The sequence below is a fragment of the Rissa tridactyla genome, chromosome 22 (genome assembly GCF_028500815.1).
Source record: "Rissa tridactyla isolate bRisTri1 chromosome 22, bRisTri1.patW.cur.20221130, whole genome shotgun sequence".
Lineage (NCBI taxonomy): Eukaryota > Metazoa > Chordata > Aves > Charadriiformes > Laridae > Rissa > Rissa tridactyla.
The window spans coordinates 2,164,883-2,177,379 of NC_071487.1; the positions used below are offsets into that span (position 1 = coordinate 2,164,883).

The 12,497-nt window shown below is 51.9% G+C and overlaps 2 protein-coding genes across 2 annotated transcripts; both read right to left on the reverse strand.

Moving 5' to 3' along the window:
- Window positions 1-637: 637 nt before the first annotated feature.
- DDA1 (DET1 and DDB1 associated 1) lies at window positions 638-9,739 on the reverse strand. The gene is made up of 5 exons (XM_054182068.1): window positions 9,691-9,739; window positions 4,829-4,909; window positions 4,313-4,364; window positions 3,920-3,981; window positions 638-2,908 (listed from the first exon to the last, which is right to left on the reverse strand). The coding sequence occupies exons 1-5, from the start codon at window positions 9,691-9,693 to the stop codon at window positions 2,798-2,800; spliced, it is 309 nt and encodes a 102-aa protein (XP_054038043.1). The 5' UTR covers window positions 9,694-9,739; the 3' UTR covers window positions 638-2,797.
- A 1,187-nt stretch (window positions 9,740-10,926) lies between these two features.
- On the reverse strand, window positions 10,927-11,921 carry MRPL34 (mitochondrial ribosomal protein L34). Its single transcript, XM_054181918.1, has 2 exons — window positions 11,795-11,921; window positions 10,927-11,606 (listed from the first exon to the last, which is right to left on the reverse strand). Exons 1-2 carry the CDS (start codon window positions 11,836-11,838, stop codon window positions 11,249-11,251), a joined length of 402 nt encoding a protein of 133 aa, XP_054037893.1. The 5' UTR covers window positions 11,839-11,921; the 3' UTR covers window positions 10,927-11,248.
- Between the last annotated feature and the right edge of the window lie 576 nt (window positions 11,922-12,497).

Below are 12,497 nucleotides of genomic sequence, written 5' to 3' on the forward strand. Positions count from 1 at the left end.
CAGAAACAATAAAAATCGGGGCCACGCAGACATACACAAAAAACCCCTGAGGGTCACTAAATCTCAGTCACTTTGTAACAAGAGAGCTGGAAGTCGGGGAGCTGGGTATTATACAAATAGTGCAGTCGGCAAAAACCCCGGGTTTGGTGGTTTTTTTTTTAAACGTTGTTGTTGTTTTCAATGCACTAAGGCACCAGGAAGTCACAGTTAGGCAAAGACGACCTTCCACGCGACATTCAAACCCGCGACACTTACCATGTATTAAACAGACGTGAATAAAGGATGGAAGCGCCGCAGCCCGAGGACAGCACTCCCGAGCCAGCAGCGGCACGGAAAGGGAGCTTGGAGAAGGAAGGAGGGAGGAAAGGAGCTCTCGCTTCCCACGGGATGGGACGGAGAAAGGCTCACTGTGGGTTTTAGCAATCCACACTGCTTGTACACAACCACCAACGCAAAAAAAAAACCAAACCAAAAACAACCCAAAAAGCCAAAGTTCGAAGACTTGTTTCTCCAGCGCTTCAGAACCGCTTTAAAAAGGCAACTTTCTTTTACCTCCTAAAAACATCGGCAGTGTTTCAAAGGCTCCCATCACCAACCAAGATCATTTTTAAAGACACGGAGGGCACAAAGACGGGGGTTTACAACAGGAAGGAACTGCCAACTCTCTTTAATAGTACATCGCTCTGTCTAGCAGAGAAGTCAGCAAAGCTCAAACCTTGCCATATCAATCAAGAATTATACAGCATTTTACAACTTTAAAGCACTGTACAAACATCACTGCAAGGCTGCAGCTCTCTCCAGCTTTGCTAAACACACAAATTGGTCACACTTTACCACCAGCTGCACGTCCGTTTCCTCTTTTTTTTTTTTTTTTTTTTGGTATCTCACAGCTCTTCAAAGGATTCTTCAGCTTCAGCTGATCCCCGCGAGGCCGGATGCGAACGCGGCATCTTCAGTCAACGTCTTGCACTTTGCACAAAAGCACTTTTTTGACAGCATTAACTCTGGGAGGACTCCTCTCGCAATCGCCGGTAAATCACACGGAAAGCCAAGTGTATTTTCTCTTCACCAACACAGTTGGCATTTTCAACAGCATCGTAGGAATTCGGAGGTTACTGCCATAGCAAAAAGGTAACAGTTTTTTGAGGCAGATACAAAGTTCTAAACTACTCAGTGTTAAGTTAAATTCACTCACTGCATCAGAAACCTGGCGCCTAAAGGACATTTCGAAATGCAACGTGCGCCGTGCCCTGCTCTTCCTCGGGTTCTGCCTTGCCAACATACGGTCGTCAGCAACAGTTTTCTCTCCCTTCTTGTTCCCTTCGCCCCCAAACCTGGATATGTGGCGTCCCCCGGTCGGACGGGGACGCCGTGGAGAAGGGGACAGCAGAAACCCTCAAAGCCGGCGGCTGCCGCAGCCACGCCAAACGAGGCTTATCCAGGATCTCTAGAAAAACGTCCGTGCCACCTCTTGAATTGGTGTTTAGGATTTGTCAACGAGGAAAAAACACAGCTATAAATGCAACAATTTAACACAGTGTGAAGTCAGCTTCTTACGTTAAAGCAGACGAGACATCATTACTAAGCTACACCTTTCCTGTCCCCTTCAGGTGACGATGCTCATTTCCTTTCAGTCTCTGAACCTCTGAATCCACCTCGACAACTTACGGGGTTCCGTTTTGGCTCTTACCGAAGAGTCAGCGAAGGGTTACAGGCAACAGGCACTGAACTGTCACAGTCCAAGAGAGACTGGTCTTCGTCAGAGACCATGGAAGCTCACATTTTGATCAACTCCAAGTCCTGGGCTCCATTCCAGACATGCCGATATGGCAGGAAAATACAACGTACCATTATTCAGAGCCGGCAGCTGAGACAGAGAACTAGATCTAGGTGCCGAGGTGCTCCCAGACTCTTCCAGCCAAGCGCTGCCTGCAGGGCGCCTGCCCAACTCCATTCCATCAGCTGTTGCTTAAATGCACTGCTGATCAAATACTCAGAACAGGATAAGAGTATCCTTGTATTCCAACGGAGAAGTTGCACAGATCAGTCCGTTCAAGACCAAGAGACGGTTAGAATTTAAGAGCAACAAAAAGCAACACACCTTTCACTTTGAACTCTCCGTGGCCACTGACGCATGAGACAATGTACGCTGCCAAATGACTGTGGCCCTCCCAGAACAGACCAAAAGAATAAAACTTACAGCTCAAGTTGACAACACGGTTGCTAAGATCAACATAACCCTAAATGACACCCATGTTTTTTTTTTTTGTTTGTTTTTTTTGTTTGTTTTTTTTTTTTTTTTAAGTGCAGTGCCAGTTTCAGAATAGTTGAGAAAAAAAATAGTGAGGCCCCACACTTACGGCTGGACTGGGCACATTCAAAGAAGAATTAACCACTTGGAATATGTCAACGGGCAGATGAATCGGAAAAAGCTCTATCACGGAAGGGTTCTGTAATAACCCGCGTCTCTTACCCAGGCTCCCATTGCTAGACCCAGGTGATCAGGTAACAGATTCAACAAAACCTGTGAAAGTGACAGTGTATATTTTTAGAAAGGAGGAACTAAGGTTATACTACATCATTTACTGAATTGTTCCACCATCGCTCCGTAAGGTTTACGGCATAAATAAAAAATGGAGAGGAAAAAAAAAAAAATAAATACATTGGCTCCTATGAAGTCAGAAGTGGTTTAGGCTGCATAGTGGAGGGGTGAGAGATGGGGGCAAGGGGCAAAATTTACACACTTTGAGACAAAACAGGAAGCGCCTGCAAAGTAGTAGAGGAGAAAGCCAAGAGTTTAAGTGTCCTCGTTCATATCCTGGCTGTCTGTCCGAGCGATTTTCCGTGGTGGCGCCGAATTCTCACCTTCTATTTCCACTTGCTCTTGATCTCTCTTCTTTGCTGCATTCTGTTGGGACAGAGAAAGCCACGGTGAAACTCTCCAAAACCTTGGATTCTGGTGGCAGTTAGCATCGGTAGGACAAGTTTTTGTTTGTGAAAGTTTTTTGGATGGAATACAGTGATGCAATGACCTAACTGACACGCTGGAACAGACACTGAAGAGGATTTTGCCCAAAGCCAAAAGGTGCTCCTTCGAGACTGTTCTTCAAATTTGAAGGTGGGACTAAAAGACCAATCGTTGATCTTGGCACCTTTTATTTATAGATCTCAAATATTGCATAAACATGAGTAAGATCCTCTTTCCCACTGCTCTGAGTCAGTCTCTAAACTTATCTAAATCTCCCAAAGCCTTCTGTCACATACAAATACTTTCTTTTCAGCTTCAAGGTTCCTTATAATTTCACCTCTCTCCATGTTCTTCCTCCACCTCTGCTCTGCCCGTGATGGCACCCACTGCTTCAACATCTCCCCTCCGAAGCCATCGCCTTGTTCCGAGTACTCCCAGCCCAGCTACCCCAGTTCCTTGTCTCAAACGCTAGCTAGAGCCTACTAATTTGCGCATTCCTCATACGAGAACTCCGATTTTGTACCGGAGGTACTTCCACCGCCTCATTAGTGCATTCACATTCTGCACAAGCTCACCTGGCATCTCCTAACAGGCCTGGGAGGTAAGAGCAGCTTTGCCCAGCTGGAAAGGAGAGGCTGAGGCACAGGGAGACCAATTTGCCAAGGTCACAAAGGAAAACTGCAGCAAATGGGAGATGTAACTGCAGTCTCCCAAGTTCTAGACTAAACGCTGAGTTAACGTCCCTTAAATTGAAAGGGAAGAAAAAGTTGGTTTGGTTTCTTTTCTTAAAAAAGAAGCGTTGTGCAGAGACAGAGCCGCCTTACACTATCTTTTGCTGAAGTGCAGTTCGCACTTTCTTTTAATTAATCTTCAATATTTTGGTTGTGAACAACATTCAGCTCAGTCAGCAAAGCAAGACAAAACATTAATATTAAGAAAACACGACCGTACCTTTTTGTCCCACTGCTGATGTAAATAACGCAAAAGTATATTTGTTTTTTCTGTTACTATGACTGCAAAAAAAAAAAAAAAAAGAGAGAGAGAGAAACATACTGAGGTCATTTTAAAGAGGACTTTTAAAATAGTGCAGTAATCACCACATTACTTCACATACCAGGCATGGTCCTTTTTAATAAAAGGATGCTATGCAGTAACACCAATCACTTAATAAGGACAGAGGAAAAGCACAAAAACCCCACAACTAGACATACACTGCTAATCACAGTTCAATAATATCACCTGATCTGAAGTGTAAAATAAGGGAGATCATGCCTATGCCAGATTTTTAATATTAGACCAGAATAAAGTTATTAAAGAACTCAAACTTTAGCAGGGCAGACTTACTTTGTTCAGATGGATATTCTCTCGTGGGAAGATATACCGATGGTCGTCTATTCTGTAGAAGAATTACAACAGTTACAGACCAAAGACAGCAAAAAGCTGATTTTTTTAACCCAACCACAGCTAAACCAACCAAAAAGCCCTCAATAACGCAGGCTACAAATGTGCTGGGATATTCTGCCCTGTTACGTGACGCTGTGCAGCTACAGCTTTTTAAAACACACATATAAAGAAGAAGGTCCGTTTTTCGCATGCTTTTCAGGGCATAAGGCTACTATTAAAGAACGCATATATAAAGAAAGCATCACAGATGTGGTCTGGTTGATGTGATGACACATTCCTCACCAAAGCAAGCAGGAAGTTTTCCTTGCCAAATCTCAACTCGTGAACACTATCAACTGTGATCATAAATGGTTTTTAAGCAAACAAACGCTCATTTCGAGTTTATTTCACTCTAGCATCCTTTGAGGCAGGCACGAAAACCTCCCCCCCAAAGCACCAGGATGCGGCAATACTTACCGATGCTTTACATACAGAATCCGCATGGAATCTGCTGAAGTTGCTTTTGTTGTAGACCGGTAATCCTTTCAAAAAATCTGCCTAAAAAAAGACACACAACAAAAACAAACAAGTAGCTGAGGAACGAAAGAGTGATATTCCCGTGGTTGTTTGTTTTGTGCTGATTCTCGACGGAGTCTCTCGGGTCATTAAGATAAACAACCGCAGGAATTGAAGGATGCTGCCAGGTCCCGGTTAGTGAGATGGTTGTTGGATACGAAACCCACCCAAAACTGTTTATGTAAAGTAAACCAACCCCTCAGCTTCCACATTTGGCTCACCATATCCCCAATGTTCAGTAATTCAGTTAGAAAGCTGCTAATTAAGTCTGTTTTGGCAGATAGGTGATTACGGGTGAGCTCTGACAGAAGGGGATTCGCACCACGCAGACACAACCGTCGCTGATGAGCAGACCAGAATTCACAGTGATTTACCAGCAGAAATCACAACATCACACGAAAAAACTCTGCCCCAGTTTCGCTGATGCCTGAAGTCCTTGAACATTACACCGTATCAAACCAGTTGCTCTTTCGCTTTCCCAGTTCACATTCTTTGTCACAGACCAAGGCTGGTTCCACAGAGCAATAAAACCCTCCATGGCCTCAAATCCCAATCCTTATCGCACCCCTATCAGCCTGCCCCAATTGTATTTTTCTTTCAAGGATCACATCCCGGCACGCGTCAAGGCTACTGGTACATCAAAAAAAGAAATAATCCCAAGTTTTGCTGGCAGCGGCGAGATCCCCACTCACAACAAAACTGTTGATCACACAGGCCAGCAAAGCTCTTTGCTGAACAGCCGCGGGAACCCTGCAGAGCCCTCTCAGCTTAATTAAGCCATAGCAGCATGAAACAGGAATTTCCTTCTCCAAAGTGAAAAAGGAGGGCGGGAGGAGAGCACCAAGCTTAAAAGCGTGTGTTGGAGCCCCTCTACTCACAGCAGAGACAAAGGAAGATGCCCAGCAACGTCGTTAAAGTAAAGGGAAGGTGGGTAATGAATGTAGGATGAACCTGTGCAATAAGCAGAAGAGAGAGGCGACCCTTCTAAATCATCAGCTACCTGTATTGTAATGATACTTGCTTAAAGATTCAAAGCCTGTTATATTAAACACTAAAGGATTCTACTCCGGGATACACATCACCTTATTTATAAGCAATTTTAAAAGGACAGTAAAGCAGCAGATGACAAGTCATTTGGTTTCAGTGTTAGGAGCAACGCGTAAATGGACACTACTGCTGCAGAACTGCTAGGCTGGAAGACATTGTTTTCATTTAAATAGAAGCCATTATTTTTATTAGCGCTGCATCTTTAATTCAAAACAAAGAGCTATAATTAGCCAAACCAGAAAAATATTGTTCATACTTTTGTTCTTAAAAAGAACTCTACCGACGTTCTAGTTTACACATCCAGCCCTTCCCACATGCCTGCTTGTAGAAATAATCTTGTTAAAATACCGGCCTTGGGTTCAAGCAACGAATCGCAAATTTCTCTTGCCCGCCTTAATCCCATGGGGCCAACGCTATTTCCCTGTGCCTTCCCTGCGCCTTCCCTGCCTTCGCTCACGAGTTCTCCAGGGCAGAGTCCATCGCTCGCTCCTCTGCGGAGCGGCCGCACCACGGTGGAGCTCGGGAATTAAGGCAGGATCTTCCGGCTCTGCGATAGCAGAAGCCCTTGGTTTCGGACCGCGCTGCGGTCTCAAGTTCACCACTTCCCACGCTCGCCCCGACGGATTTCTCTGCTCATCTGTTCTCATCGACATCCACACTCGGCACCGATGAGCAAACACATCCGCTACCCGAGGACTCCCGGGCTGAAAAGGATGGGGAACCCTTTAACGACTTCTGAAGGCACAGCCAGACGGTTTTCTCCACATAGCCCAGATTTAAGAATTACTAGTTATATTACTCTGTTTAGGACTGAGGATCTTTAAAAACATCCTATTATGTTTCAAAGCATCTCGCCTTCCCATTGCATTAAATTTGCAGGCTTTTTATGACAAAGTAACCTGCTCCGCTACACCAGCCTAATCCAGAGAGAGACAGACACGTCCCCGATTTCTTTTATCACAGTAAAAGCCTGACAACTACTTGGCTCTATTACTGCTTATAAGAATGGAAAATAACTGCTCTAAATAAGAGCCGACAACTTCAAGTACCTCTTCAGTAAGCTACAGCTCACCCCAAGTTCCTCACGCAAGACTATTCCCCTCCTTCCAGCTGGGAATTTGGTCTGGCAGAGCCTGTGTTTCCCTGGAAAGAGACCGGGAGAGCCGGATCACAGCTCTCACCGGGAATTCCACAGTCTTTTAACGGATTTTTACAACAGAGCAAGTTACGTCCAGTAAGTTGTAAAAACACTGTTACAATCATCAGTCAAAATGCAATTTAAATGGTGAATGTGGGGTTTTTTTACCCCCCTCTTTACCATATAAACAACTAAAGCAGGATATACACGAGCGAAGCACAGACTTGCAAGCAGGAAGGTTACTACGCTCGGACAACACCTGGAGACCTCAGCTCTAACAGCCACGAGCGTCCCCGGCTCTCCGCCACCACCTTTCCTTTTCTCAGGCCAGCAGTCGCCTGGGTGGACCAGCTCCAGCCCTGCCAGCAGTGCCCAGTGCCCAGCCACAACCTAGCTGGAGCAAAACAGGGACGCTAAAACAAGGAGAGACGGACCTTTCTCCAACCTAGGCTCCAGCCAGCACGTTAAGCACTCGCCACCAGTTCAGCTGAAGAGTCTGGTTGTCACTGATACAGACTATCCCTCCGATAATGGTAATTCTGCTGCAAACACGCACACTTCTGCCACTATCTGCTGATATGATCTCAGAGATCACTGAAAAGGCCCCCTCGGGGGAATTGCCTGGAGTCGTATTCCTGGATATTCTGAATTAGACAATACTCCAAGTGCAGTGATCCTTATCTGCTCCAAGGGCACCGGATAAATAAGCCCCGGTAGGTCAGTGCTGTGTTTACACACCTATGGCACAAGGCACACCGAGTCATACCTCCCGTATAATGTCACATGAGGAAACGTTCCCCCCGCCTGCCTTCTGCCACTCTTTAACCAAGGAAAGCACACCCCGGCCAAGCTGGTGAAGCTGCTGCAGCTTCCTGCGTGGATGTGAAAAACCAGCACCCGAACCGAGCCGACGCCTCGTTTCCTTTGGGGAAAGGCAAACTCAAAAAAAAAAAAACAACCAACAACAAAACAAGCGCGATTATGCAACCTCAGAAGACAACACTAGTTCCTTCTATGATTTGGGAAGTGAGGTAGAGATAAGATGCATCTACTGTTCCTGCGTCAACGAGGGCGCTCAGCTTCCTAGGAAGACAACAGTCTTCATCTAAAGGCAGAAAGGTGAAAAAAACCCCACATATATATGTGCCCCATTCTCAGCTTTTTGAAAGGAACCGCAGTAACAATGCGCAAAAAGACGAGGCCCAGCACAGAGATGCTGAAAGCAGGGCTCTGTCCCAGCACGATGCACGTGGACGTGGGTTAGAGAAAAACCACTAACACGAACTTGGGAACAGCCACGATACGCCTGTACGTGGAGACCGCGGACACTGCTGTTTTCCCCTTCATTACTGAGCTTGCAGAGGGGCAGAAGGAAAACTCTCTTTCTCCAAAAATTACTACGTTGCTGCAAAGGGAGGGAGGGAGACTGGAAGCCTCTTGGCTGTGACGGCTGCCACCGAACGCTGAGGCACCAGACCGAGTCCCTGTTGCTGCTCAGGGGGCACAGAAAGGATTGAACAACCTCCACAGCCCCCAGCCCTGGCACCGGCGGAGCACCCCACACCTCGGATGTGCCCCAGTTTCCCCTTTCTGTCCCCCAGTTTTGGGCGTGGAGGAAACACCCCGCACCCTAGCAGTGCCCCAGCTGCTCTCAGCCCCCCATCCCCGAGGGTGGGGAAGACGCCACACCCTGGGGGAGCCCTCGCTTTCCAGCCATGGTGGGGAACAGCACGTACCTTGATGTACCACAGCCTCCCCCAGTCACTAGAAGGGGGGGATCCCCCCACAGTCTGGAGTGTCCCAGCCCCCCTCATCCCCCCCCACCCCAAGAGGAGGGGTGCATCCCCAGTTTGGGGTGTCCCAGCCTCCCACAGCCCCCCTTATCCACCCCCCCATGCCCCAAGACAAGGGGTACTTCCCCAGTTTAGGGTGACCCAGCCCCCCCCCGCCCCAAGAGAAGGGGTGTGTCCCCATTTTAGGGTGTCTCAACCCCCCCAGCCCTCTCATCCCACCCCCCCCCCCGCCCCAAGAAAAGGGGTGCGTCCCCAGCTTAGGGTGTCCCAACCTCCCCAGCCCCCTCATAACCCCCCCCCCGCCCCAAGAGAAGGGGTGCGTCCCCAGCTTTGGGTGCCCCTACCCTCCTCAGCCCCCCAGCCCGGCGTGTGCGGAGCCCCGCCATCTTGGGGTGCTGCAGCCCTCCACCCCCGGGGCTGTGGGCCCCCCCCCGCCTCGGTGTGCAGCAACCCCCCGCGCCCCACCCCGTCGCTAGGGACGCGCAACACCCCCGCCCCGCTCCCCCCGCACCAGAGGGTGGCTCACCCCCCACCTCGGGGCGCCTCAGCCGAGGCCCCCACCGCCCCCCCACCTCCGCCGAGGCCCCGGGCGGGGAGGCCGGAGGCCGGGAGGCCGGAGGAGGAGGAGGCGGCGGCGGCGGCCATGGGCCCCCACTCCCCGGGCTGGGTGGGGCAGCGGGTCGGGGCCGGCGGGGGTGCAGCGGCGGGGCCCCCCGGGCCGCGCTCCCCTCACAGGGACGGGCAGGGGGCGCCGCCATTTCGGGCGGGGGGCGCGAGGCACCTACCATCTTCGCCGCCGCGAGGAACCGCCCCTCCCCCGCCGCCGCGCCTCGGCCCGCCCACTACCCCCGCTGCCCGCCGCCGCCGCTCGCCGATTGGCCCCGCGCCGCACCTCCCTCGCCTTCTATAGGGCGCCGCCCCCGTCACTCAGCGCGGCGCCGAGGAGCGTGAGGTTCGGTTGAGGCAGGAAATGCCCGCTCGGGAAGGCCCGGCGGGTAAGGTAGGGTGCAGGGCGGGAGGACCCGGATGTAGCGTCGGCCGCGAGGCATGCTGGGAAATGTAGTCCATTCCCCCTTCCCCTTAGCCCTCGTTAATGAAGGCGCTGTTAATTATGCGGCAGGACGAGGCAGCTCATTAGCAGCGCTGGGAGAAGAGTGGCCAGGGGAAGGCAATTCCTTCCCTACACCCCATCCTTAGCGCAGAGAACCAGGAACCCGATGCCAGAGCGCCCAAGGGGGATGGAGGAGAGGAGTGGGGAAGAGTGACAGAATGGTTCGGGTTGGAAGGGACCTTAAAGCCCCAGCCAGTGGCACCCCCTGCCCTGGGCAGGGACACCTCCCACCAGCCCAGGTTGCCCCAAGCCCCGTCCAACCTGGCCTTGAACCCCTCCAGGGATGGGGCAGCCACAGCTTCTCTGGGCAACCTGGGCCAGGGGCTCACCACCCTCACAGCCAAGAATTTCTTCCTCACATCTCATCTCAATCCCCCCTCTTCCAGTTTAAAACCCTTCCCCCTTGTCCCGTGGCTCCCCTCCCTGCTCCAGAGTCCCTCCCCAGCTTTCCTGGAGCCCCTTTAGGGACTGGAAGGGGCTCCAAAGTCTTCCTGGAGCCTTGTCGTCTCCAGTCTGAACCCCCCCAACTCTCTCAGCCTGTCCCCACAGCAGAGGGGCTCCAGCCCTCCCAGCATCTCCATGTCCCTCCCAAGTTATTCTGCATTTCTCCCAGTTCTTCCTCTTATTAGCAGTTTGCCCCATTTTTGCACCATCAGCATAAAGAGCTACTTTCTGCGAACTTCCAATGATTCCTGGGAGCACTGAACAGCATCAGGCCAAGCCAAGTAGGGTGCTAACTAGACTAAACTAAACCAAAGCTAACCAAACTAAACTAAAACCCAAAGTTCCCACCCCCCCAGCCCTAATCCCACACTCCTGCCATTCTCCCGAAGGCTCCCCACCCCAACAAGCCGTCTTCCCCCCCACCCCTCACCCAGTTCAGTTCTGCATTACCGATCAGCGCAGGAGGTTCAAGGCGAGTCGCCGGGCTTTAATTACAGCTCAAGTCTACCCCCAGGACCACACAAAGCAGCAATAATTTCACAATTTGAGAAGCAGCCATTAAACACAGCCCTCGAAGGCCACCAGCGCAATTGCTTACACGCTCCTGACACGAGAGGGACAGTCGGTCGCTGCTGCTCCAAGTAGGAGGAGGGACCGACTGTCCCTCTCGTGTCGGGAGCATGTGAGCCAGTGTCCCTCGGCACAAACTGGGTGATTCCAAAGCCACAGCGGCTCTAGGGCTCGATTCGAGCTCGCCCCACGCCACGTCGAGCTGTCGGGCAGAGCCCTCAGTGGGTCAGAGACTTCCTGCCCTTCAGCATACGCCGGAGGATGACCTCGATGCCGCCCGGCGTGCTGATGCGCTTGATCCAGCCATGGGTCCGCTTGCGTTTGCGGTTGTTGGGTTGGTATTCGTTCCCTCGCGCTTTTGTGCGGATCTGCTGGTGGTTCCAGGGAGACGCCGGGCTGGGATGGATGCCAGCGGGCTCGAAGGAGGGATGGCTTCCCAAGGAATGGTGGTTTCCCAAGGAGGGATGGCTTCTGAGGGAGAGACGGCTTCCGAGGGGCAGCGCCAGGGAGCTCGAGAGGACGGAGGCTGTTCGCAGCTGGGAAGAGCAGGCTGCAGCTTGCTGCAGGAGACGAAATCTTTGGAAAAAGGGGGGAAAAAAAAAAAACAAAGAGAAATGAGGAGAGAGAGCCTGGCGCTGCCGCTGACAGGAGAATAACGGGCTTTTTCGCAGCCATGAGGGACGGGGCTCACCCAGCCTCCGGCCCGCTCGCCCCCGCTGTCTTCTCCCCTCAGCCTTCCCCGGGGGCGCGGTGGCCGCCGTTACCTGCCGCCAAGGGCGGGCGGCCAGAGGCGGCCCAGCGCCGCCATCGCCCTCAGCCTGTCCTGGCAACACCGTCCTGCCAACAACACCGCCTCCTATTGGCTGCCTCCGCCCGGCCGGCGGGGGAACGCGCATGCGCAGTGGGCGGGAGGGAGGCACGCACGGACGGCGCGGCCGCAAGGGATGATGGGGGTTATAGTCCCGCCGGGGGCGCTGTTACCATGGCAACGGCCGCGGGGTGCGGCCTGCGCCCCCCGGGTTCGCCAAGGGCCGAGGCCTCCCGCGGCGCGGGGAGCTGGTCCCGGTCACAGACAGCGAACAGAGCAACGGACGCCGTTAAAGGGTGGTTTATTCCTCTCCAGGATGGTTCTGCTTGTGTCGGCTCCGGTGTTTGAGCCCCTGCGGGGTGGGCTGGGCCCGGGGCCCTGTCACCTCAGGGGGCCCATGGCCCCACCACCATCCCAGCCGCCTCACCCCCAAGGGGCGTGCTCTGGCTGCCCCCAAAATTGTCACGACAAGCAGTGTGGAGCAGAAGCATCCATTTTTCGAAGCCCCCGTGGGCACCGCCGGAGGGGTACATTGGGGCTGGGACCAGCACCGGACTCCGCTCACCTTCGTCCTCTAACATATATAAAAATATATAGAGAGAGCAGCAGCATGTGGGATGTGCCAAGGCACCTACAGAAAGGTTCAGCCACTGCCCATT

What these genes read in the sequence shown, in the direction of transcription:
- DDA1 (XM_054182068.1), bottom strand. An exon ending in ATTCTGTATGTAAAGCATCG is followed by an intron (nt 4,365 to 4,828) that starts GTAAGTATTGCC and finishes ATTCTTCTACAG; the next exon opens with AATAGACGACCATCGGTATA. An exon ending in ATCAGCAGTGGGACAAAAAG is followed by an intron (nt 2,909 to 3,919) that starts GTACGGTCGTGT and finishes CTGTCCCAACAG; the next exon opens with AATGCAGCAAAGAAGAGAGA.
- MRPL34 (XM_054181918.1), bottom strand. Translation starts at nt 11,838, where the DNA reads ATGGCGGCGCTGGGCCGCCTCTGGCCGCCCGCCCTTGGCGGCAG. An exon ending in CCGCCCGCCCTTGGCGGCAG is followed by an intron (nt 11,607 to 11,794) that starts GTAACGGCGGCC and finishes CTTTTTCCAAAG; the next exon opens with ATTTCGTCTCCTGCAGCAAG.